The 24,592-nt window shown below is 40.8% G+C and overlaps 2 protein-coding genes across 3 annotated transcripts; both read left to right on the top strand.

The window, feature by feature from the left end:
* The first annotated feature begins 11,796 nt into the window (after positions 1 to 11,796).
* Positions 11,797 to 14,432, top strand: LOC115676016 (GDSL esterase/lipase At4g28780-like). The gene is made up of 5 exons (XM_030598857.2): positions 11,797 to 12,105; positions 12,587 to 12,714; positions 13,287 to 13,529; positions 13,665 to 13,920; positions 14,032 to 14,432. Exons 1-5 carry the CDS (start codon positions 11,856 to 11,858, stop codon positions 14,262 to 14,264), a joined length of 1,110 nt encoding a protein of 369 aa, XP_030454717.1. The 5' UTR covers positions 11,797 to 11,855; the 3' UTR covers positions 14,265 to 14,432.
* A 1,957-nt stretch (positions 14,433 to 16,389) lies between these two features.
* LOC115676272 (uncharacterized) lies at positions 16,390 to 24,104 on the top strand. Of its 2 annotated transcripts, none has more exons than XM_030599154.2 (17): positions 16,390 to 16,593; positions 16,714 to 16,816; positions 17,066 to 17,131; positions 17,237 to 17,353; positions 17,443 to 17,516; positions 17,708 to 17,810; positions 17,967 to 18,009; positions 18,445 to 18,507; positions 20,599 to 20,825; positions 21,745 to 21,865; positions 21,951 to 22,054; positions 22,220 to 22,333; positions 22,410 to 22,580; positions 22,666 to 22,809; positions 22,898 to 23,043; positions 23,399 to 23,659; positions 23,769 to 24,104. In XM_030599154.2, exons 1-16 carry the CDS (start codon positions 16,530 to 16,532, stop codon positions 23,548 to 23,550), a joined length of 1,812 nt encoding a protein of 603 aa, XP_030455014.1. In that variant the 5' UTR covers positions 16,390 to 16,529; the 3' UTR covers positions 23,551 to 23,659; positions 23,769 to 24,104. The 2 variants fall into 2 exon arrangements, with proteins under 2 accessions (XP_030455014.1, XP_030455013.1); XM_030599153.2 differs by having other exon boundaries at positions 23,753 to 24,104.
* The last annotated feature ends 488 nt before the right edge of the window (positions 24,105 to 24,592 follow it).

Below are 24,592 nucleotides of genomic sequence, written 5' to 3'. Positions count from 1 at the left end.
ACTAGCCATCCTACGTGGCACACCGCCTCATGAGCAATTTCTGGTGAAAAATTGGCTGGAAAGACTGGATTGGAATTTCATGCGAAAGGTTTATGACTAAATTGACAAAATTATAAAGTTTAGAACTGCATTGGTATCCGTAAAATAAGTTTATGATTGATTGGACAATTTTCCCTTTGGACAGGAGAGAATTTTACAGCTCTAGTTCAAAAATAGTAAAAAGACTTAAGACATACAGAGAAGGTCATCTGATTTGTGATGGAAACACATTGACCATTGATTTCCAATATAGAGACAATGACTAGGTAATGACTAGCGAGGCAAATGTATGATAAATAGAATACTGATATGAATATAATATGTGATCTAAAGACATAACTAGAAGGGATGAAAAACTGAAATACAAATGCAATACATTACTTATACTTTTGATTAAAGGCCTCCAAGTACAAACCAAGGTGATAATTATGTTCAACATACAAATCATCAATGTGCGACTTAAGGTCCGAATCTCAATTAATGATTTTTAAATTGTTAACAAGAGTGGGAAAAATACCAAAAAGTCCTAAAATTATTGCAATTGTGCCAATTTAGTTCTACACGAGAAAATTATTCACAAAGTCTTAAACCTATTGTACTTTTGCCAATTCAGTCCTAAACCTTAAATTTTATCAATTGAGTCATAAATCATTTCATTCCGACAAAAAAAAAGAGTCATAAACATTTTTATGTTTGCCAATTTAGTCCATTTGACCAATTTTGGCGTGAAATCGCTAATGTAGATGCTGGCCGTCCTATATGACACGACTGATGTTAACGTGAATATTTTTTAATAATTTTTTTAATTTTAATTTTTTTTCTTTTTTTCCCTTTTCTCTTCTTTTCTTTTTTTCTTTTTCTTTTTTACTTTTCCCTTATTCCCTCTGCCAGGCCTTATCGATGGCCGACGGTGGTCGCCAGCCCCCTGAGGCTAGCGGAGGTCGCTGACCATCGACGAGGCCCATTAGTGGCTGGCGAAGGGAAAAAGAAAAGAAAAAAAGGAAATAAATAAATAAAAATGAAAAATATTAAAATATTATAAAAAAATTTCCCATGTTAGTGTCGGCATTGCCATGTAGGACGGCCGGCATCCATGTCAGCGATTTCTGACCAAAATTGATTGGATGAACTCAATTGGCAAATTATCAAAAGGTTTATGATTCAATTGGTAAAATTGAAAGGTTTATGACTGAATTGGTAAAAGTGTAATAAGTGAAAAAAATTTCGGACAATTTTCCCAATTGTACACCTTTCAATTGTGCCAATTAAGTTATAAACATTTTGACAATTTATCAATTTAGTCCTTTTGGCCAATTTTGGCCGAAAATTAGTGATGTGGACATCGGTCATACTACGTGGTACGGCCGATGTTGTCATGAAATTTTTTTGTTTTTTATTAATTCTTTTCTTTTCTTTTCTTTTCTTTTCTTTTATTATTAAGGGCCGGCAGGGGGCAGCTAGCCATCAGCTGAGGCCCGGCAACCCTTGACAGCCATGGGATGAGGGCTTGTGAGCCCTTGCCGACCGCAGGCAAGGGTCGTGAAGCCCTCCCTAGCAACGGGCAAGGGCTGCAAAACATGCAAGGGCAACGAGCCCTCGCCAACCACTGGGGGAGGGGTTGGGACCCTCACCAGCCCTAACAATAAATAAAATAAAAAACTTTCCACGTCAGCGTCAGCTGTGCCACGTAGGACAGCCGGTGTCCACATCATCAATTTCCAACCAAAATTAGCCGGATTGACCACATTGGCAAATTTGTTAAAGGTTTAGGACTAAATTAGTCAAATTGAAAATTGTATAACTAAATTGGCACAAATACAATAGGTTTAGGACATTTTGGTAATTTTCCCTAGGAAGAGTTCAAACTCTATTCACAGCACTTTATTACTCCGTTTGTTTCGCGGAAAATAAATAATTTAGAAAATATTTTTTTTCTAAAATCGATCTCTTGTATCGCTTACAAAAATGAATGAACGAAAAAATATTTTCACTGTCCACGAAAGTGTTTTAGACATAAATTACTGTCAATTATGAAAATATTTTTCATTAGCTAATTATTTCAAGACGATACGAGTAATCATTTGAGTCCTTCAACTTCTCTCACATTTTTTTGAACCCAAGCTCTCTTTCGTTTTGATTCCTTTTTTTGCACTCTTCGTTTTTTATTGCGACATGCCTTCGCACTTTCTTCTTATCGAACTTTGATACCCTCACGGTCCTCACCCTCACTCTCTTTTCCAAAACCCTACAACCAGCCCCCTACGTCTTTCACTCTTCTCCTGTATTTACATGGACAATGGATGTTCTTGGAAAAATTCGAGGATATTGTGCCCCGGCACCGCTCTCTCCGATGGGATTCTCCACGATGAAGAATATCATTAAGACATTTAAGAAGCAACCGAAGAGACAAGTGATGATTAAGCACTTATTTGTTTCTTTGCTAATTTCGAATCTCTCTCTCTCTTTAAACTCAGAGGTAGGACCATAATCAACCACTTATCTAGAGGGGAACCGACTTTACAACTCAACGCCATGGCCCTCGACTTAAAGATGAGTTCCCTGGTGCAGGTGTTAAACTCACAACCAATCGGTTCGTGAACCGAAAAGATGAAACTGCCCTTGTAATTGGGTCGATCCTAGGGTGGGTATTCCGAATCTCGCTTGATTTTAAAGAGTTCAATCGAGAGGAAAAGTGAGAAAAGTCGTTGATGAAGAGATTAAAATGCAACCGAGAACAACGATACTTGGTTGGCATTTAGCAACTCTTGGCAAGGATCGCAATACGCAAGCCTTTCCGCATGAAGTGGGTGTTCAAGGAGAAGAATAATCCCAAGATAAAGGGAGAATTACCAAAACAGTCACAAACCTATTGCAATTATGTCAATTGAGTCATAAATCTTTTTTTGTACCAATTGAGTCACAAACCTTTTTCATTTGTGCCAATTTACCCCATTCGGCCAATTTTGGCCGCCCGGTGCTGACATGGATGTTGGCTGTGTTACGTGGCGCGGGTGGCTCTGATGTGGAATACTTTTGATAATAATTATTTTTTGAATTATTTATTTATATTTTTCCTTTTTTTTTCTTTTCTTTCTCTTTCTTTTTTTACCTCCTTTGGCCGGAGGCAAGGGCCGGCAAGGTTGGCCCCACCAGCCGCTAGCGAGGCTTGCTGTCACGCCCCGAACCCCATCGAGCTCGTGGCATCCCTCCTTGGTCGAATTAGTGCGACGTCCTAGGAAACGCCGCCGACCCAAATCAACTCATCAGAGATATAGAACATCAGCGAAAGCTACAAACACCTAGACAATATTTAACTAGGGGTAAAAGGGAGAATAAATCACCAAACCACCAAGCATTTTATTGCACTGCGCTATATATAATATTCATTACAATCCATCACAACCAGCAACCAACCACTTCATTACACCCACTATATTCACATTATTCACTACAAACCATCGCAATCATCAAACCTCCACACTGACAACCGCCGATATCAAAAAGGGCTAGCGGCTTCGGATAGACTATCACTTACACCAAAAAGGGGCGTCTCCAAAATTGTCCAACCCCTAACTTCTTAGTAACCCCTATTCACCCTAGAGGGGGTCCACTCAGAGTCGGTCTCGTCGATGCTAGTCTGATCCTCTGAAGACTTGGACTCAGCATTGATATCGATCGGATTGTCTTTGTCTCCCGACTCCGCTGGAGCTTCGATCGGCTAAATGGTTTTAAATAAAACCATGAGAATACTTCTCAGCAAGCGAAACCCTAAACCCCACCTAGGCTAACACGTACCTCCAGCCAAAACCAAACATGACATCACCCAGTAAACACGTCATTCACACAATTGTACTTACATGGGCTTTTCATGCGTGCAACCTACACGTTAGCCACAATAACATAATTGCCAACCACATGCACAATCCCAATACATTTCACACACGAATTTCACTCAACTCGCTAGTGACCCGCGTAATGGTGCCGCCTCAGGTTCACTGCGACCAACTCATATTTTCCACTCATCTTGCCAATGACCCGCGTAATGGTACCGCCTCAGGTTCATTGCGACCATCTCATATTTTTCACTCATCTCGCCAGTGACCCGCGTAATGGTACCGCCTCAGGTTCACTGCGACCAACTCATAATCACAACACTTCGGGGCCCGCGAAATGGTACCGCCTCAGGCAATGTATCTTGCCCGCATAATGGTATCGCCTCAGGCTCAATATCCACCACCTACGACACAACCCGCGTAATGGTACCGCCTCAGGTTGGCCGTCCTCCGGTAATACCGGGCATCGTCCCGCATAATGGTACCGCACTGCCTCAGTACGGATCAATTCCCCGCGTAATGGTACCGCCTCAGGGATTTTCGTAGCCACACATACAACACCACACACAATTTCTCACTCATTCACTTGTTCAACACCAACATGCCATTATACTAGCCGATCAAGTTCGGCCCGTGCACGCACCAATCCACACACAATTCACATGCTCAATCAACACTCAATCGTGGTCAATTACTAATCAAATCAATTTAGCCCAGCGTGCATATAACGGCCCACATTTCAATCAATCAAGTCACAATTCAACGAACATACAAGGCCACTAACGGGCCCATAATCACAGCCACTATTGCAAGCATAAATTCAGCATTTCCAAGCTTAATTCAAGCCATAACAAGCACCATAATCCAGTCACAATACAACACACCAAACCGACACCATTTGTCCATAAATCAAGCCATATGCTCATCAATTCAATCCACAACGCCCAGCACTCAACTCAGCCCCAAATTAGTCCCGAAACATCACCAATTCATCCTCAATTCAGCCAATCCAATTAAATTCGCACGTGCACAATTAACCCGAATTTCTGCATTTTAGGCCAAATTCCGTCAATCACGGGTGTTGTACTCCTACCCACAACCCCCAAACCAACACACACTATATTTTAATCACCAATATACACCAATTCGGCCACAGGATGAACAGTAACTCGGCCACAACAGAAAATCACCATAACGGCGTATTTAGGCCCGTTTTTCGCGCAATAAGCCACAATAATCACTCGGGATCATTCCGATTACCTAACCAATCAATTCTAACCTCAAATCCACCTCAAAAATCATCACAATTTCTCCCAAAACACTCAGCCAAATCAGTCCAACCATTGTCCCACGATTAACCCCTAAAACTCACTAAAACGGCCCCGAACTAACCCGAAAATACCCGTTATCCTAGGCGAGGGTTAGGATATCACTTACTTGTTATTCCTACACGAAATTGAGGCCTCAACGGTGGCTGGACAGAGGGCAAACAGCAGCGGCAGCAGCGACTAGCGGTAAGGTTTACCAGCGACTCGCCGGCGGTCCCGAGCAGCGGCGATTGGCTGCTGGCTTTTCGCGGCTAGACAGAACAGATTGAGGATGGTGGTGGTGGTTTCGGTGAGAGAAAAACAGGGGAGAGAGACGGTGAGGCGGTGGTGCGGCGAGGACGCAGCTTCACAAGCGGACGGCGGTGATCCGGCTCGGCGGTTGCACGGCAGCGATGGGTGTGGCCGGCTGGCCACTTCACGGTGGGAGGGGGAGGGCTTGGCCGAGAGAGTGGTGAGGGAGAGAGATTAACGTGAGTGAGAGAGAGAATGAGGGGGAGAGAGAGAAAATGAGAGAAATAGGCTTAATTGGCCAATTATTGGTGTCTAATAGCCCTAGGAAATGACCATCCTACCCTCCTCTCTATTTCCAAATCGACGGCCACGATTCGATCTTATCCTAAGATCGACTGTCCAGATTAATCCTTGCCAAAAATATCTAGGGGCAAAATTGAAATTTCACAAAATTCCCAAGGGCAAAATTGTCCAAAAATTGTCATTTCTAAAGTGAGGGTGAAATGACCAAAATGCCCTTCTCTATTTACACTTGGCCTTAACAAAGTCCTAGGGGTAAAACGGTCATTTTTCCATTTCTAGCCATAATTCGAATTTTCTGAAGAATCCGGACAAATCTGAGGCTAACCAAGCTAATGACAACATCGTCCAATTATCCTATCATGACCTTTATTATTTCCGATGCCCAAACTTGGTTTCTAATTAATGATCAAATTTAATTTACGTAACTTGAGCGTGTCTCGAACTAACGGGTAGCTTTTGGGGAAATTTGCACATTTGACCCGTGGCCGATACTGAATCAAGCCACATTCAAGTTCACTCGGGTTGGGACGACTTCGAATGTCACTTAATTGCGAGGATCGATCACTAGTTCCGACGGGCACGATCGTTTGGTATAGGTTTGGGGTCATTCGTCAATTTATTTTGTGGTCAAGCGGAATCACCCGTGATTCACTCGTATGACAATGGCGAACTGATCCCTAATTATCCTTGGATCGGCCTACATTGGCTCAAAATGTCACCTCGACAATTTTCATGGTCGAAAGTCGTTTCACGATCGAGTTCTTTGGTCGCGCGAATTTAAATCCCTAATTAGCCTTTCCCTAACGGTTAGTATTCCCGAAGTGATCAATTCCGGGTGAGATTTAACTACAAGCACGTTCATAAAACCATTCATTTCATAAATTCCAAGTGGGTCGGATTTCAGAATGTCACACTTGCCCTTGCACAGCCATTGGCGTAAGCGAGGTCGACCTTGCCTAGCAACGGAGAAGTCGAGCCTCGCCAGGGTCGGGCGAGGCTTGCCCTCGCCAGTGGCCGGCAGGGCCAACCTCGCTGGCCCTCACCTTTAGCCTATCGCCGGACGACTAGAGTTTGAAGATGAAGAGAGGAAAAAAAAAAAGAAAGAGAAAGAAAAGAAAAAAGAGTGAAAAAATTAAATGAAATTCGAAAAATTAAATCGATCATTCTACTTGCAGCTCAACATGAGCCGATGATTTATCAAATGGATGCGAGATCGGCTTCCTTGAATGGGATCTTAAATATGCAAGAATCCAAATGTCGGGCAACAAATGGGACATGGCGTTAAGAAAGCGTTTGTAATTAAGAGGCAGAGTCCTATTTCCAAGCCACTAGTTTTCCTTTCTTCCTCTAGAGATATTGTAGAAGATCCTCCACTGGATAATACTGCATAAGCAGATAAATTGACCATGAAGAAAAAAAAGAAGACAAACAAAGAGCTCATTAATGCATCTATCCATATAATGCAGTATTTACTCTATGCGCGTACGGCATAGGAAGAGGACTCGCGGAGATGAAGGTGGTTTGCATGCATATTAAATGAAGGTTGTCTCCAGCTACGTACTTTACTAAGATGATATTATTAATTGGCCGAAATATGGGTTGGGCTTGGCGAGCCATTTCCCAGCAAGCACAGCAAACACAATACACGTTAAGCAATCAGCTCGTACGTTATATCAAAGTTTATTTTGAAGCATCCGTTCTGCTAATGATTTGACTCTTGTTATCAACATTGTGACATCCTAGAATAATATCTTGAAAGGAAGAGTTAAGTTTCTAGGGTTCCATTCATTTCGGGCTTTCCAAGGCACTTGGTATTCATAAGTTCATGACATCACATTCACCTGGAATCACTATATTGGGAATGGAATGATGATCGTATTAGACCAACCTAAAAAAAGGTATCTGAGCTTCGTAGATATACCATGATTAACTATCTCACTCCAATTTAATGGGTGATGGCAAAGTTGGTGGAGAAATAATTGGAAAGAGAAATCCTGTCCATTGATTAAATGCTATATGTACGTACATGTATCACTTCAACTGAGAAGCCGGTGCAGTCACCTGAGCGATGAATGAGACGCAGCACGCAAGAGAACCTGTGAGCTGCTGAGGTTGTTCCAAGTAATATCAATGGAGATTTTTATCTGTAAGTAGTGCTTGGACTTGTCATGCACAACAGGAAAGCTTAGGTACGCAAGATAGTTTTAGGGTTTCACCAGATATGTCTGATCGTTGACTTGCGATAAACTGATGAAATGGCATTCAAAGGTCGCAAATCGTGGGGTGTTCTGTTCTCTGCATATGGAGTCTAGGAATCAATAACTTCATATGTTTCTAGGCTGTCCGTCTTCATGTCTAGGGAGGCAAGTGTTGGAGCTATGTTTGATAAAGAGAGTTAAGATGTTGAGTTAATTTGGCTGTGTGTGGTTAACTTTATCATGCATAGAATGAGGAACACTCTTGATGAACATTACAATGCTGTTGATAGCTTTGACGGTCTCTTTGATAGTCTCGAGTAAAATGTTTGCTATAAACTATCTTCTGCAGATATGAGTAAATGTATTTATAGGAATGAGCATGCATAAAGAAATATGTAAAAATTTTGGGGGAGTGATGGTAGAGTGATCTTGATGACAATTTGAAACTTAACTTTAACGGGCTTGTAGCTAACTGGCTAGATTAATCCCCCTGCTTGTTTTATTCTCGAAGGGTACTAACTAATCCACTAAATAAACAAATGATGAAAGATGCAGATACATCACACTTCCACTTTCTGGAAAAAATGTAGTTCTAGCTTTCTCATTTAAGTCTTGCCACATGCACCTTCACTCTAGTATCATATCACCAAGCCTCCCTAATAAATGGAGATCACCTAGCTCTCTAGCTAGCGTGTTACTTTGTATTATTGGACCAATCGTTCTTCCCAAGATTTAAACTATTAGGAAACGGACCAACAATGTATTTATAACGAATGACTTAACACTTCCCCTAGTTCGTAAGTCAATCTTACGCGCGCAATTAAGAAGGGTTCTGAACATAATTATTTTAACAGGATAATCAGTAGAACATGAAAACAAGCAGAATAACAAAAATAACACAAAAGAGAATATTGAGGAGTGTCAATATGCTAATTCTTGACTACCATGTCATACGAACTGTTATACAAATTGTTAGACCAATGATTTTATAGCACATGACCTAGAATTTAGAGGGGCCCTGAGAGATCCAGCAGGCTAAAGGACAAAGAGGAAGGAAGTTTGGTGGTTTCATTTAATTTGAGAGAGGTCCATATCATGGAGTGCCCTGAAAGTGACATATTGGAATAGTGACTTGCTAATTCTTTCGCCCTGACAGTCTCGATCATGATAAGGACTTGTGCTAGTTTCTTGCTTTAAGAAAGGTGAAGAAAACAGCAAATTTGAACTCTCTCACCTCTCTCTCTCACCCTCTCCCTCCAAAAAGAAAAAGTAGCAGTTGGTCTACGTTGTGAGGGTTTTCTTTCGTGTTTAGGGTTTTTGTCGGTGGGTTATTTGCCTGTGTGAACGCACCAATGATGGATTAAAGCCCCTGGGGGAATTATACAGATCATGGTGCATGGACATGATCATCAGCATATTAGTAGATGTTTATATTACACGAACCAGAAAGCAAACGAAATACATATATGAGTATGGATGTACGTGTACTACCGGTAGGTGTATCGTCTTTAATAAGAGGTTGATGATTAAATGGTAAATGCAGGCATGACCTGAGAAAAATCTCGATGCAGTAATGTCAGAACCATAAATAATCTGTAAAATTAGTTGCTCAGTATATCTCTTTGTAGTTATTGTCTTTTGTTCATGTGTGCACTGTTATTTTCGTTCTCGTTACTATTTTTCGAAACCCAGTTGCCTAATTTTACGGTGATGAGGACATGTCAACTGCTGAGATAACTTTGCAAGCCCCCATTTTACTGTGACGACACCTGCACACGTTAGAACGTTGACAAGCAGTAGACATTAGTCCCTTCGTGCGGTTTCTCCGATCCTTCCGCGGCTTCTCTTGCCTAAATGATTATGATATCATGTGTATACATGTCACCTTATGCAATTTTACAATATCATATCAAAGTGATGTTCTTTACGCCCGCGTTTCAGTATACACATCGAGTTAGTTCATTCGAAACTTGATCAATATTAACATATATTTCCTCAACATGTCACGCGATTTAAAATGTTTCGCCGTAATGATATTGCCTTATAGTGACCAAATTATTTTCACATATATTCCAAATTCGATCAACGCAACCATCCCCCTCTTCCCTCCAAGAATTCGATGCTACGAGCATGAAGTTGTGCCCAGATCCTCAAACATGCCTACAAACCCATGAAGGTGTGGACTGCACATGAAACTGAGACCTTGAAATCATCATGCATGGAATTTCGAGAAGGGAAATTTTCACGAGCCATCTCCATTTATTGCAGGCTGTGCCCTTTTGGGCACTTTTAGGTGGAGATCTTGGGCCATCTTCAATAACTGCTTGTCCCATTCACTGTTGTGTGTTCTTATCCCTATCTCAGGAGCTGGTCGCAGTTGAACGAGTCAACTCCTCCATTATTGAGCCAAAAGATAAAAGATTATTTTGATTGTTTCGTCACTTCCAGGGCAGCAGGAAGCAAAACTGTCGCACCCCACCTCTCTGATACGATTCTTCAAATATAATGAATAGTTAGGAAAGTCGGAGACTAGGGTTTCACGGCTCAATAATTTTCTTGTATCGGCTTCTCACATGCATCTTCCATTTTGGTTACTCTGACCACATTTTAGTGTGTAAGTTAGCTTTTTAGCTCAAACCATCTGGACCCAAAAGCAGAATGGCATCGTAAAAGATGGCATCAATCCGATGAATGGAAATTGAAATTGAAATGTAACGCGACGTCGGCCCCGTAAGTCTCCCGCCGGAATTAGAAAAAGTCGGCATTTTCCTCCGCTCGTGATCTGGAGAGAGGAATATCCTCCGGTGAAGCATGTTGTCTAGTTTGGGGTTCGCTCGGTTGCTAACAGGGAGGTAATGCTGTACCGTGTCCTGCAAAACAATAAATCACTTGTCTATGGTCCTACCATATAATTATGGGGAGAGAAATTGGTGTTTGATTGTGTGTTGATCCCAGCTATATGACAGCCCAAAGGATTGCGGGGACCAGAGGTGACGCGCTTTAAGTAAGCTTCGTACGTTGTTTATTCCAAGATTTTTGCGCTTTCAGCCTATGAGCCTTGTTAAATGTACATTATTTATTTGCAGCCTATGAGGTTACTTAGCAAAGTGTGATCCTTTTATCATATTTCGTGAATCGAGTTAAATCAACAAGTTTATTTTATTTATTTTTATTTAATTACTGTTTGAATGAACGAAATCATCCAAACATGTCAACTCGAAATATGTGTGTGTATATATAATATCCGTAGTAAATTTATTATGAATTTGAGTTCTCGTAACACATAAAAATGAAATAGCAGGCGAAGTTTGAATCCAATTTAAGATCACTTACATGTAGATAAAGGGCAAACCACCACTAGATGCAATTATCTCGTACACTGACAGTGGACTTAATAATAATTTTCATACTATATGCGGACTAAACATTTAGTTACGGTGATGTGCCATTTGCACAGCACTCGGTCCGACCAAGAAAATACATATTTCTACGAAATAAGGGGAACCAAAATTAAAGAAAAAAAGATTTTGTTGCCTTTTAATCATAGTGATTGCGTATGTGTTTTTAATGCCAAGGGGGATAATTATGCGTGGTTTCGTGGTAGGTTGTCAATGATAACTACTATATTCTAATTTGAAAACTATAGTGTGCCCTAATTTTTAATTCTGCCTTTAGAGAGACCCACTCTCCCGCCATTAACGGTTGCGGATCTTTGCAATTTCTAGTACATATGAAATGGTCAAAGAACAAGAAGCCTCCCAAAATAGAAAAACCAGAATAGGAATTCACGAACTTAGCTTATATCTCGCATGATGATAAGATGGATCCTCCATAATCAGAAAAACCCTCTATAAAACCCCACGCACGCTCTCCTTTTCACACACACACCAGAGAGAGAGAGAGAGTAAGTCCCCTCCTCCATCATGTCTAGCCCACGGCTTAGTTCAGTGATTGCTTCCCTGGTCATACTATCCCTCAGCATTGTAGCACCACCACCGCGAGCGGAAGCGGCTCGAGCTTTCTTTGTGTTCGGGGACTCTCTCGTCGACAGCGGCAACAACAACTACTTGGTCACCATTGCGCGCGCCGACTCCCCCCCATATGGCATTGATTATCCGTCCCACCGGCCGACCGGCCGCTTCTCCAACGGCCTGAACTTACCCGACCTTATCAGTATGTCAATTTCCTGTACTCCGTGATTATGACTTCGTGCTCATAGATTTATGTAGGGTAGGGTTTTGCCTCTTCTTTTTCTGGAGCAAGGATATGCATGCTTAACAATTTGACAGTAACATATGCCGAGTGAAGAATTATATACTGCAGATGAAATATGGGCTTCAAGTTTATTAATTAGGATCACTAAACAAAGTGACTTGTTTGTAAGATTTGGATGGTCAATGAGAAGTCGTTATCGTCACTTGATAAAAGAAGCTTAAAGAGATTTGCTGAAGGTTCTTGTATGTGGTCACTGAGAAGAATGTGATTATGTGACAATTGGTTTGATAAGAATAATCAAAGAGTAACTTGTGAAGTCAGTTTACAAAAGAAGCTCAAATGATCAGATTTTCTTGCTCCATAATGACATTATTCCCAAGTAATTATTCTGCTTATTGTTTTAGCACTTGACATGTAAACAAATGGGATGTATATCTAGGTGAGAGTATCGGTTCAGAGCCGGCGCTGCCATACTTGAACCCGGAGCTCACCGGAGAGAAGCTACTCATTGGCGCCAACTTCGCGTCCGCGGGGATCGGGATCCTCAACGACACCGGCGTTCAGTTTGTATGGTTCTTCGATCCCCTAAAGAGCGAAAGATCTTGGTCATGTGGTGTTTCACCTATAAGTTCTTATTCTCTGTTTCTCTTTTCTCTCCTTTTTTTTTAGCATGACCAATTAATGAAGCAGTCCCCACAAGAAGAAGCAGGTAGACCTCCATTAAAATGGAGATCTGACAATGGAACATAAAGTGTCGACATCTATTAGGGTTTCTAACGTATATGGACAGCCAAACTATGAAACTTATAGTAATGGAGTAAAAATAAAATGATAATGGCTCGTGTTGAAAGGGACATGGTGGTCAACAAGCTTTAATTTCAGATGTTGATGCCCGCGCGCAACTAATTCATTTGGAAAAGTGAAATCAAAGAAATTAATCTAACTTTTAATGGCTAAAAAGAACATTATGACTCAATTACGTAGATTTATTACCATGCAATCATATCTTAAGTGTATATGTCGAGCATGTAATGCCATTAAGGGCGTGAGAATACGTACATTCCAGTTCAAAATGTGTCAATGCTGATTGAAATTTTAAGCTGTGATGTTCTTGTTGTTGATTTCTTATCATTGTGCAGCTTACCATAATAAGGATGTTCCAGCAATTCGCGAACTTCCAAGTGTACCAAGCGAGGCTCAGCGCGCTGATCGGAGCAGAGCCGGCGCAGCAGCTGGTGAACGAGGCGCTGGTGCTGATGACCCTCGGCGGCAACGACTTCGTCAACAACTACTTCCTCACGCCCATCACCCCGAGGCGGCGCCAGTTCTCCATCGAAGCCTTCTCCGACTACCTCATCTCCGAGTACAGAAATATCCTCCGGGTGAATTACCTAAATGATTTATTAAATCCTCTCTTCATCCTCTTCAAGGATTGAACAATCACCCCTTGACCAAATTTCTTGGCCAAGTCGTAGTAGGAGATGACAAATTTGTGCTTAATGTGACACTATCTGCAGAGACTGTACGACTTGGGAGCCCGCCGAGTGCTGGTGACGGGGACCGGGCCGTTGGGCTGCGTGCCGGCCGAGTTAGCCTCGCAAGGAAGCCGGAACGGGGAGTGCGCACCGGAGCCGCAACGAGCCGCCAACATATTCAACCCGGCGCTCGTCCAGATGCTCCGAGGACTGAACCAGGAGATCGGATCCGACGTCTTCATCATCGCTAATGCGTTCCAGATGAACATGGACTTCATCAACAACCCCCAACAATTTGGTTTGCCTCCGTTTTATGCTCCCTTTATGGCTCCTTAACCAGTTCGCGGCTTGTTCCGGTGCTGCTTGCATTACTCATTTGCCTATCCTGATTGCCAATTTCGGATCACAGGCTTTATTACATCCAAAGTGGCGTGCTGTGGACAAGGGCCTTACAACGGGCTGGGAGTATGTACCACCCTCTCGAACTTGTGTCCCGACCGGAGCGTGTACGCATTCTGGGACCCGTTCCACCCGACCGAGCGCGCGAACCGGATCATCGTCCGACAGATCCTGACCGGCTCGACCGACTACATGAGCCCGATGAACCTGAGCACCATCATGGCCTTGGACTCCAAGATCTGATCAATTGAAGTCTCTCGGGTAGCAGCATTACTTATTTCGGAGCAAGCAATCAGTCTCCAACTCTCAAGTGTCTTCTTATTGGAGTATGTACTTACCACATGTCAAGCGTAACATGATTTGCTGTGGTTCAGACTTTTCTGTTGTACTAAATTAGTCTCTCTTTTCTAATGAGTGATTATTAATTGTTTTCCTTTATCTTTGGAAGCATATATTTCTATATATACTATTGTTTCACTTGAAATTGGGAGTTGTCCCAAATAGTGAAAAACCTTTCACTAGAAGGTTGATCTTTTTTTGGTTTTTTATGGAACGCAATGGTGATTTTGTACAGGATTTCAATGGGTATAGCAAGAATTTAAGACGGTAAATGAAAGGAAAGGAATTTACAAGGAATTAAAGTTGATAAATTGAAAAGGTAAATAAGAAATTCGTTCATGATGATTGTTCTCTTTACAATTACACACTGCCTTTTGTAATCTACTAAACATAATCGCTCATAAGCAACTAATATTTTAAATGCGGTTACAATTTCATTTCCACTGGACTTCACTGTCAATCGGTATCTTGGCCTTCGGTATCTTTACTTTGCCTACTTTCTCCTTCTCCATGTATCCAACACTTAGCCAATTTTATCATGACTGGCTATATATAGGTCTTGTTATCAAAACGAGATGTTTGTCGACCATACACCACTGCACATCGATAACTTTGTTGCCTTGTCATCATTAAACATTGTTCGTAGTCATCAATGAATTTCACCATCGTTGATAACTACATTATATAATTGTTCATGACTATCACATCACTTGTTGATAGCGCTATCTCGATCTTATCACCGATACGTTGTCTATTATCACTTTCTCAACCCCTTTCGAATTTAATTGCTCCCTGATTGTAACTATTTTACCCATTTAATTTGGACAATTCGCTCCTCTGTACGAGTTTCTTTCATTTCAAATAGTGTGATTCTCTTTCCTTAATTTGGGAATTATTGATCAGAAAATTACTACTAACGATTATACACGACTCTCGTTAATTGGAAGGGATTTTGACCAAAAAAATTGGATGGAAATGCTGATGTGGCAATTGAATAGCCATTAAGTACTTACGTGGCAGCTGCCCATCACCAACCGTCCCTTCTACAAATTTGAAAGAAAAATTAGAGAAGATAAAGTTGAGGTTTCTAAAAATATGAAAAATTGGAATTTAAAATAAAGGAAAAACCATCTTGTGCTTGCTCCAACAAACAAACGGCGACGGCGTCATTGCCAGCCATGGGTGAGGGTGGCTAGACCCTTGTTTGGCTCGGGCAATGGTGGCAAGGCCCTCACCGGCAGCCGAATGCTCACCTCTGTCGCTTGTGAATGCCACCCACATCAACGGTGGAGGGAGTGCACCGCACGCGACAGAGAGGTTGAGTGAGACATGGACACGACCCTCGCCGGTATCGCTACTTGCCAGCAAGTGTTGCAAGCCGTCGGCAAACACCTGCAACGGTCACTCCTTCGTCGGTTGGGCCGTAGACCCATGGTGGCTAATGGTAACATTGGCAATGCCAAGACTAAATTGGATTTTCCCATCACGAGTCAACCGACGGCATTGACTGGACAGATTAAATTGATTTTAATTCAAAGAGAATATATCATATTGGTCAACATGAATAAAAAAAAAATTTAAGATGTCACCAAATAATAAAATTTATTAAGATCAAATTAATTTGAGCAAGAGTTGCTCTAGTATCTTTGACATTGTCCCAGAAAGAAAAAAGAAAAATGACATAAATGATTTATGAATTTTTGCTTAATATGTAATGCGGTTCTTAAACTTTTACTTAATGTGCAATATGGCCCCTAAACTTTTAATCTGTTTAATGTGATTTTTAAATTTTTGATATATGTTCAATTTCGTTCCTAAATTATATGAAGATGTTCAATATTATTCTTGATCCTGAATTAATAAAAATACGGCATTGAATATTTTTATATAATTTATTAATTAGATTAAATATATATAAAATTTATTTAAAATTTAAAAATTATACTGAATAAATTAAAAGTTTAAGTACTGCGTTGCAAGTTAAATCAAAATTTATGACCATTCGTGACATTGCCCAAAAGAAAACAAAGTCGGGCGCGTAAATCCATCGAAGCAGACGTTTCCCTCGAGCTCGAGCAGCCAATCTCACTCGCCTTCCTCGCTCCGCCTCCTCCTCCTCCTCCCGCGAATCGATCTCCGCCTCCTCCCCGCCGGAAGCCGCCGCCGAGCATGAGGTCAGCTCCGTCGCTCGTCTCTCTCTCCCTGGAAGCCGTCGAGAACGAGCTCCTTCGAGGTAGTATTCCTCCCTCGCGGTTCGGCAACCGCAGCCTCTGCCTCTGCCTCTGCCTGTCGCTGACACGGAGGGAGATGTTTCCTCGCTCTGATTCTGCTGTTTCGCCCGCGAAAATCTCAGGGGACGATCTCCTTCCGCACGTCTACGAGCTCCCGGCGCATCTGTTCGACACCCTGGTGGCTCGCTTGCCGCCGCTGAGCTTGCAGAAGCTGCAGAACGGGATGTGAGTGGGACTCGTCCTGTTTGCTCTGAAATCATTCCATTAGAGTCGATTTCGTTTTGCGATGCGTACATCTGACTCTGTGTGTGTGCGTGATGGCGGATTGCGCATTTTCGCGAATTGAGGAGACTAACTACCGTGGAGTTGAGTAGGAAATCTGTTAATTTTGCCGTGTCTTTCTTACCAATCGTGTTTTTCCTTGTTGACCGACCGTCTTTATTACAAGTTAGCTCGAAATTTTCTTTTGAGCAGGCCGAAATGGAAACGGGACGATTATGACGCGAATGATTGCTTCACGAATGGTAGAAAACGCGCGAGGTCTGTGAGAGTTTGTCGTGCCTTAATTTGAGTTTTATTAGAGAGCATCCTATTGGACGAGTCATTGTTCGAGAGAAGATATTGAATTCGAGTTTATTGCGATAGGAATGGGAGCTTCGACGATGCGTGGAGGTCATTGTTTAAGCGGCGCTGGGCGGAGCTCGTTGACCAGGTGCGACCAGCTGATTGGCAACAGGCTTACTGGGAGATGCACTTGCGGAAGTACGATGAGTAGTTTTGAATTTAGACATCGGGTGATATTTATCTTTCATCATCGTTTTGATTCTGTTGTTCTTCTTGTTGGAAATCAGTTGCATAGATGAAGCAGCGGAGGTTGCATTGCTCCCGTCCTTTGATGGGAAACTAGGCGAAATAAGAATTTCAGGTATATTTCCTGAGGTCCTTTGTATGTCTCAAATATATTTTTTTTGTCAAAGATGAAGCTTTGAAAGTGAGAATGAGAGTCTAAGACAGGCTTTGATACTTTATTCACAATGATAATTATTGGCCATCCATAAAATTCTTTTTTCTCAGCAGTATTTATTTTCTGCAATATGATATCTTTGTTCTCCACAGATGCTATGTTGAAATTTCTCGGGTACGAGGGGCAAACTGATGCTTTAACATCCAAGTACTCAAAACTTTATCAGCATTGCGAACGCTTTGGACACTACATTAGGTAATTTTCTATAAATTTGTATTGATACAATAATATCCCCTTGTTTATGTAACTGCCTACTTCTCATTCAGAGTCTGTATTGTAATCTATAATGAAACTGTTTTCCAGTGGACGTGAGCAACTTTGTTTCTGTTTTATCGTTTTGTTGTTCTGCAGATATCTTAGACTTCAAAATGTGCTATGCGTTGAAGAAACTTGTGTAAGTTACTCTAAAATGTTATTGTTTTGTTATGTTTATCACTTTGAAAATCTGTCATTTTGTGTAGCTAGATCTGTGAAGCATATTGAAGAGAATAAATTCCAGCACCTGAACATGAAGTTTAGCATAAATATGATATTGCGTGTACCTCAACTTACTAATTTCAATGCAGAGAAGCTAGATAACCTTTTATTGTTAATGTTATGTTTGGTCTGTTTTTAATGTGGCCTGAGCAGATAAAAAATTGCTCTATGCATGCTCTATCTTTTTAACCTCCAGAACGTGTGTGAATCCAAAACGATTTTTTGTTGGCCTGAAAACTTTTGAATGGCAAAGCAGTAAGCATCTTGGGTGAGTCAGTAAATGGTGGTCTGTTGGCCAAAGAGTTAAAAATTAATAAATGGTTAGTCTAACTTCAGTATTTCTTTTTTTCAGCATTTGTTGAAGAATTCTAGATTGGAAAGCTTGGTACTTCAGTGGATCAGAACGAAGGAGCATGTAAGTTACCCTTTCCTCTTCCCCCCAAACCCACCCCGCCACAACTACCCCCCCAATGACTAAAGGTGGACATACCCATGGACTGGACCTGTCCACATGATTCTCTTAGAAATCCTTCTAAGAAGAACCGGCAATGGGAGACAATTTAATATTTAAAGTAGAAGGTAGTGCAAGGCAGGCATGCAGGATAAGCCTTTTTGCATATCTTTGGCTGATGATTTTGAAGTAAGCCTAGGGGATACTGTGAATGTTGCATGTTGAACTAGTCATATGCAAACAACATCACGATACTTTTCAGACTTAAATTTTTGGGGTTCCTCTTTTATGCTTTCAGTTTCGGTTAGATTGCTTAATAAGGGGGTATTCGGGGAGGGTTTTGCCCCTAGTTTCTACTCTGGACTTTTAATCCAAATATTTCTTGGACTATATGAGTCAACAAAAAAGGATGACATATCATCGTATAACACTGGTTGATCTGAACTTTTATTGTTTCTTTTGCTGTATTGTGAAAGCCATAAAGTCAGCAAATGCAAGGGTTATATTTGCCAAACACTAATTTTAACAAAAGCCATTGCTAAAGCTAGAAGTCACGAGTCACGGCTAAAGCCAAAAAAACCCATTCTGGAAATGATGATGCCTTTTGCATTTATCTGCTCCTAGACTGACCATCTCTTCACTCACTCAAGCAGCTGCACAAGTAAGCCTGTATTACTGAAGATGGAACATTTCAACTCTGCTGCAACCCGTGGCATGATAGATCTAGCCTACTTTGATTAGGTGGCCGTACATTTTTTTGCACAATCCACTGTTTTTCTTCAGTGATATTTAGTTCTTGTAAGAGAAGAGCATGAGTCAAAGACTATTGATGATATTAATTGTGATGGTCATAAAATACTGAGAAGATTCTACTGAGACATTGCCAGGAAGAGGTAGTGTAGATCTGCGCTTTCTGCCAAAAGTGCTTCCTTTTGTTACCTGAAATCCCTGTTCAATAGGAGAGAGTCCTGGGCACTGGCCATTGGGGTCAAACCAAGTGTGAAGCTGTACAGTAAGTATAGATGGCATAAGGTTCACTTGCACTTCTTAGCAACTGATTGCAAACAAAGACACCGGATTGACATGAACATGGGGTAGCTGTGCTTCAATAGAGGTAGTGCATGTGAGGTGATGTTCAAAGTCATGTATAAAATACTTGGATAACTCGTCTTTGGCCAAATGCCAGAAAAAAGCACGAAGTAATACCCTCAATACAAAAAAAAACCCCGTTTTTCAAACGACCCAAAGAAAAGCACAAACTTTTGCTTGATGGACAAAAATGTCCATGAACTTATATCCTCAGGACAAAAATAACCTCACTTTTGGAACAATCTCAAAGAAACACAAACTTTTACTAAAGGGACAAAAATATCCATTTTTACCTTTTCTGGAAAAAAGGCTAATGCTGCATCTGCGTGGCTAACGGCTGTGATGTGTACAATAGACACGTCAACTGAGCAAATTGACACCTGTATTTTCAAACAAATTGGATGTAGTTTGAGTAGGGTTTCAATTCATTCTTAAGAGACAAATGATTTTATCTCCAATTCGAGTTCACAAATTGGATGCCTAAGACTTTTCCCCAAATTGAGCTTGCAAAATAGGATTTCATATCATCTATTTTGAGCTAATTTGTGGAGTTTGAGCAACTCGTGAAGTTCAATTAGCCACCTCAGATGCTTTTTTTGTTCAATTGAAAAGTGAGGTTGGTTTTGTCCCAAGAGTAGAAGCTCATGGATATTTTTGTCCCTCGAGCTGAAATTCTTGCTTTTTTTTTGTCGTTTGAAAAGTGGGGTTATTTTTTCCCTGAGGGGTTCATGCTTTTCTAACTCATAGTTGTCACGTCCTAAGAGCATTTCTCTTACTTTAATTATGTATGATCAATTCCATATTAACCAAAGTAGGTACATTTTAGTGAATTTTCTAGCTATGAATGAATGTTGGTTATGATATTAGTACTTTCAATTCGCTTCTTGTCATGGACAAAATATCAACCAAGCATTCTGCACACCCTTCTATTTTAGATGTGAAAGCTTACAAAACACGATTCTACAGGTTCATGGTTTATGCCAACTTCTGCTCCAGAACTCTGAAACATTGACATCCCTTGAATTTATTCACTGCAAACTTCCTTCAACTTCAGTGAGTTCAATATGTGCTTCGCTTCATGTTAAGGGAATGCAATCTCATGGAATAGTGCAATTCTCCGTTCACGCATCAAGCTTTCTCGACAGCAATTCGGTCTTTCCTTCTGAATTCTCGTCATTTCTTTCATGCGGAAGGTAATCTTTGTTTTGTGCTATAACCAACTTCTGATTGCACATTATCTTGCTTAGTCTCACTCTTCAATTGAAAACTTTACGTTATGGACTCTGTTGTGTTATTTTATTTTGTGCTATAAAGTAAATATTTAAAGAATCCCCAAGAAGTTATGAACCCATATAGTACAAGTAATACAAGAGAATTCACTGTGGATGTATAACAACTGCATGCAGCATGATTTTCACCTCATAATATTTAAGAGCTATTTACTAAGTGCCTGAAATCCAATATTAAGAACCTACGTATATGGAGTTTGTATTATGTGTTGTTCAGAAGAGATGGGCGTCATTGGGACAGTAATATTTGCATCTTGCAAATGTTGTGATCAATTTCTACTTTTTATTTCATCCTTTTATAGTGTGACAATGAGCAAATGACTGGATTACGTGTTCTACAGAGAGTTGAGTGTATTAGCTTAAAAACTTAATGGCTTATTTGTTTAAGATCCAGCAAAAGCAAAAAGTTCCCGCCAAAATTTAAAGTATTAGTTGAATTTAAAATTAATTTTGAAAAAAATCATATGTGAATCTACGTGTCAATATCCGTATGCTGTGAAAGTTTCAAGTGTTTAGGGTTTGAGCAAAGTCAAATTACGTGAGCTACAATATTTAATTTAAGCAAAAAGTAAAAGTCAACCAAGATAGACCCTTAAAGAAGTTGGCTTTCTTAGTCCTTGTACTACGGGACCTTGTGCGCCTTTTTCCACGAAATTCATGTTCTCCAGTTGATATGGCCGTCTATGTATCTGGGGAAGAGAGCTACTTCAGTATTTCAGAATATAGGAGGCATATACTGCTCTGTCAGATGCTTAGTGATTGTATTACCCAGTGAATTTTAACCCTTGATTCCTGATTTCGCTTTTGAAACTTTTGTTGTCAGGCACTTGTATTCACTGAGATTTTGTGACGCCCACCTGGATAGACACTCCGCTGGGTTGGTATTTACTACACTTCTTGATGCTTCATCTGACCTATCCATCCTTGATCTCTCTGATAATGAGGTGCATAATACGCAAATTTTTCTTTCCATCGTTTTTGTTTCTCAGGGAAAAAACTAACTTGAGATCAAATGTACTTTACTTGCAGATAGCAGGATGGCTTTCTAGTTTCACCTGGAAATATAAAGGGAGCGCGATCTCATCTATCGGAGCTAGCAAATCATTGGCTTCATTGTGTGTGCTCAATCTGAGGTATGACCCCGACCATATGCAGAATTAATGGTTTTAGATAAACAATCTGTACCCCTTTCTCTTATTATCCTTCTTGGGCTTGGATTTAGTAGGGGTGGAAGTGATAAAATCCTGGACACCGTACTTTTATTGTAGTTATTGTAATTTTGCTATCATTGCATTCAGGGGAAATAATCTTCACAGAGAAGATGCAGACAATCTTAGACATGCTCTTGCTCACATGCCTGCCTTGCAAACACTAGATTTAAGTGAGAATCCCATTGGGGATGATGGACTAAGGTCAGTACAAGTTTTACATCTTCACAGTTGTGGGGCATGGCTTGTTATTCGTCTTTGATAGTATTTTCCTCTGCAGACATCTAATTCCCTTTTTGGTTGAGGCATCTGGAAAAGGCTTTTTCTTGGTTGACTTAAGTCTGGAAAACTGCGAGCTTTCATCCGACGGAGTTATCGAATTCTTAAGTACCCTATCCACCTTAGATAAAACACTTGGTTCGCTCTCTATTTCAGATAATAGGCTTGGCAGGTACTTCTCTAGCCTTATAATTACTCTTTAACTCCTGAAGCTTATTTTTGTCTGGTTTATTAAATTTGGTCTTATGTCTGTTTAGCCATGTAGCAGAAGCCTTGCTAAAGTTATTGGGCACAGCAATTCCAGTACTTAATATAAGTGGTGTTGGATTGGATTCTTCTGGCTTTCAAGAGTTACAGAAAGTATCATGCAAATCTTTGAAGCTTGTCAAAATTGATATAAGGTTAACATTGAGCATGGGTTTTCCATTAAGCCTTTCTTATTGGTCATTCACTATGATTAAGATAAGTCATTTAATTTGCTTGGTATAGTAAAAATCGCGGTGGGATTGAATCTGCCAAATTTTTGTCAAAGCTTATCGAATGCGCGCCACAGCTCATTGCAGTCAATGCTGCGTATAATCTTATGCCTCCAGAGTCCCTCACAGTCATATGCTCAGCATTGAAAGTTGCGAAAGGTACTTTGTTCTAGTAATACCTTATAAATTCTTGAGTTGGTTCAATCTTCCTTTGGCTAATGTTGCGGTTTTCATTTAAGTAGTGTATATTTAATGGGTGTACTTATTGTTATGAAGTGTTTTACATCCTTCCCTTTTCTGGTGACTTCGAATGCTGAAGTAATCTTAGATGGAAATCTTGTAGAGATGAGGTACTCAGAATTTTTCAAACTTTAGTGAACTATAAGTTCTAGCAATCACATACTAAATTATGCCTTATACCCTGTCTTATTCAAATTGTGTTATGTATTATCTTTAATCTAATGTCTGTTCATATGTGGTGATACGATGACTTCACCATGCACTTGCGACATAGGTAATCTTGGGCTCTTGGACTTGAGAGGTAATAATTTGGACAAACTTGCCAATGATGCGAGCATGCTTGTTGATCTTCAACGGGATGGAAGACTTCGTATAGTTTTTGAATCGTCACCAACCTCAGACGCCCCTTATGATGATGATCCTTGACACTGTCTTGGAGCATTCGGAATGTGCAAAATCTTCTGATTCCACACACTTTGGGCTTGAAGATAGAACCTCTTCTCGTTACACATGCCCTGCCAAATGTGACAATTGGGTAAGGAACTCCATGCGTGTATGATTAATTTCGATACTCAGCTTTTGCTTGTGATTCTACCTGCTATCCATATGTCTCTGCCTTACCTTTCAGGTACTCTTGATTGCAGTTGAGAGCATCAGACTACATTTGGTCTTCATAGACTGGGAGGTCACCAGCCATCTCAAGTGGCATTGTCGTTTAGGGCTGTACAGAGCCTTTCGAACTTAAGGGGCACTGGGTTTTTATGGCCAATACAAGATTCGGGCAATTTTTTCTTCGCTGATGGAGTATGATTAGCCGATGTGCACGTACAATCTCACCAGCGTACATGTTTCTCCTTCAGACTGTGAGCTGTAGCTGGACTATCTTAGCTTTTGACTATCTGCTGTTGGAGTTTCTTTGGCACTTCTAACTCAGGGATCTAAGTAGGCGCCTATATGAAAACTTCGTCCAATTGCGCTAATTCTGTAAGATCTCTTGATCGAGAATTGTCTGGCCTAGCAGGAATCTCTCTCTGCTCCTAACAAAGGTTTTACAATTGGCCAACCCTGAATTTCTTCTTTTTCTTCTTTTTTCGTTAATCAGCCAACCTGTAAAGATCGATCTCTTCCTTTCTTTATACAATTCATAAATTTAAAAAAAAAAGGAAGAAAATAAATCGTTAAACGTCAGAATAGCAAAGCCCACCATGATGAAGCGAAAGCGAAAGCGACCACAACACTCGCTCCCCTTTTTCTCCTTTCCCCTTGAGCTTGTGTCCAAAAGCAGCAGTAGTTAAGAACTTAAGGTGGCTTTGTCGTGAAGCTAAGGGCCTCCCCCTTGTTTCTATTCTCCAGCAAATCATCGCCTCGTCCGAGCCTTATCCTCTCCTAATCCATCACATAAACGCACGATTCGTGCAAGTGACCCGTGAACTAACCACTTTAGTTATTATTGTCTGGTGCCGCATTG

Source organism: Syzygium oleosum, unplaced genomic scaffold (assembly GCF_021117445.2).
Source record: "Syzygium oleosum isolate NSW1041296 unplaced genomic scaffold, Sole_v2.1 Sole_v2.01, whole genome shotgun sequence".
Taxonomy (NCBI): domain Eukaryota; kingdom Viridiplantae; phylum Streptophyta; class Magnoliopsida; order Myrtales; family Myrtaceae; genus Syzygium; species Syzygium oleosum.
This window is presented reverse-complemented; position numbering and strand designations above follow the sequence as displayed.

What these genes read in the sequence shown, in the direction of transcription:
- LOC115676016 (XM_030598857.2), top strand. Translation starts at nt 11,856, where the DNA reads ATGTCTAGCCCACGGCTTAGTTCAGTGATTGCTTCCCTGGTCATACTA. An exon ending in ACGACACCGGCGTTCAGTTT is followed by an intron (nt 12,715 to 13,286) that starts GTATGGTTCTTC and finishes ATCATTGTGCAG; the next exon opens with CTTACCATAATAAGGATGTT. An exon ending in AGTACAGAAATATCCTCCGG is followed by an intron (nt 13,530 to 13,664) that starts GTGAATTACCTA and finishes CACTATCTGCAG; the next exon opens with AGACTGTACGACTTGGGAGC.
- LOC115676272 (XM_030599154.2), top strand. Translation starts at nt 16,530, where the DNA reads ATGAGGTCAGCTCCGTCGCTCGTCTCTCTCTCCCTGGAAGCCGTCGAG. An exon ending in TATGCGTTGAAGAAACTTGT is followed by an intron (nt 18,010 to 18,444) that starts GTAAGTTACTCT and finishes TCTTTTTTTCAG; the next exon opens with CATTTGTTGAAGAATTCTAG. An exon ending in TTGATCTCTCTGATAATGAG is followed by an intron (nt 21,866 to 21,950) that starts GTGCATAATACG and finishes CTTTACTTGCAG; the next exon opens with ATAGCAGGATGGCTTTCTAG.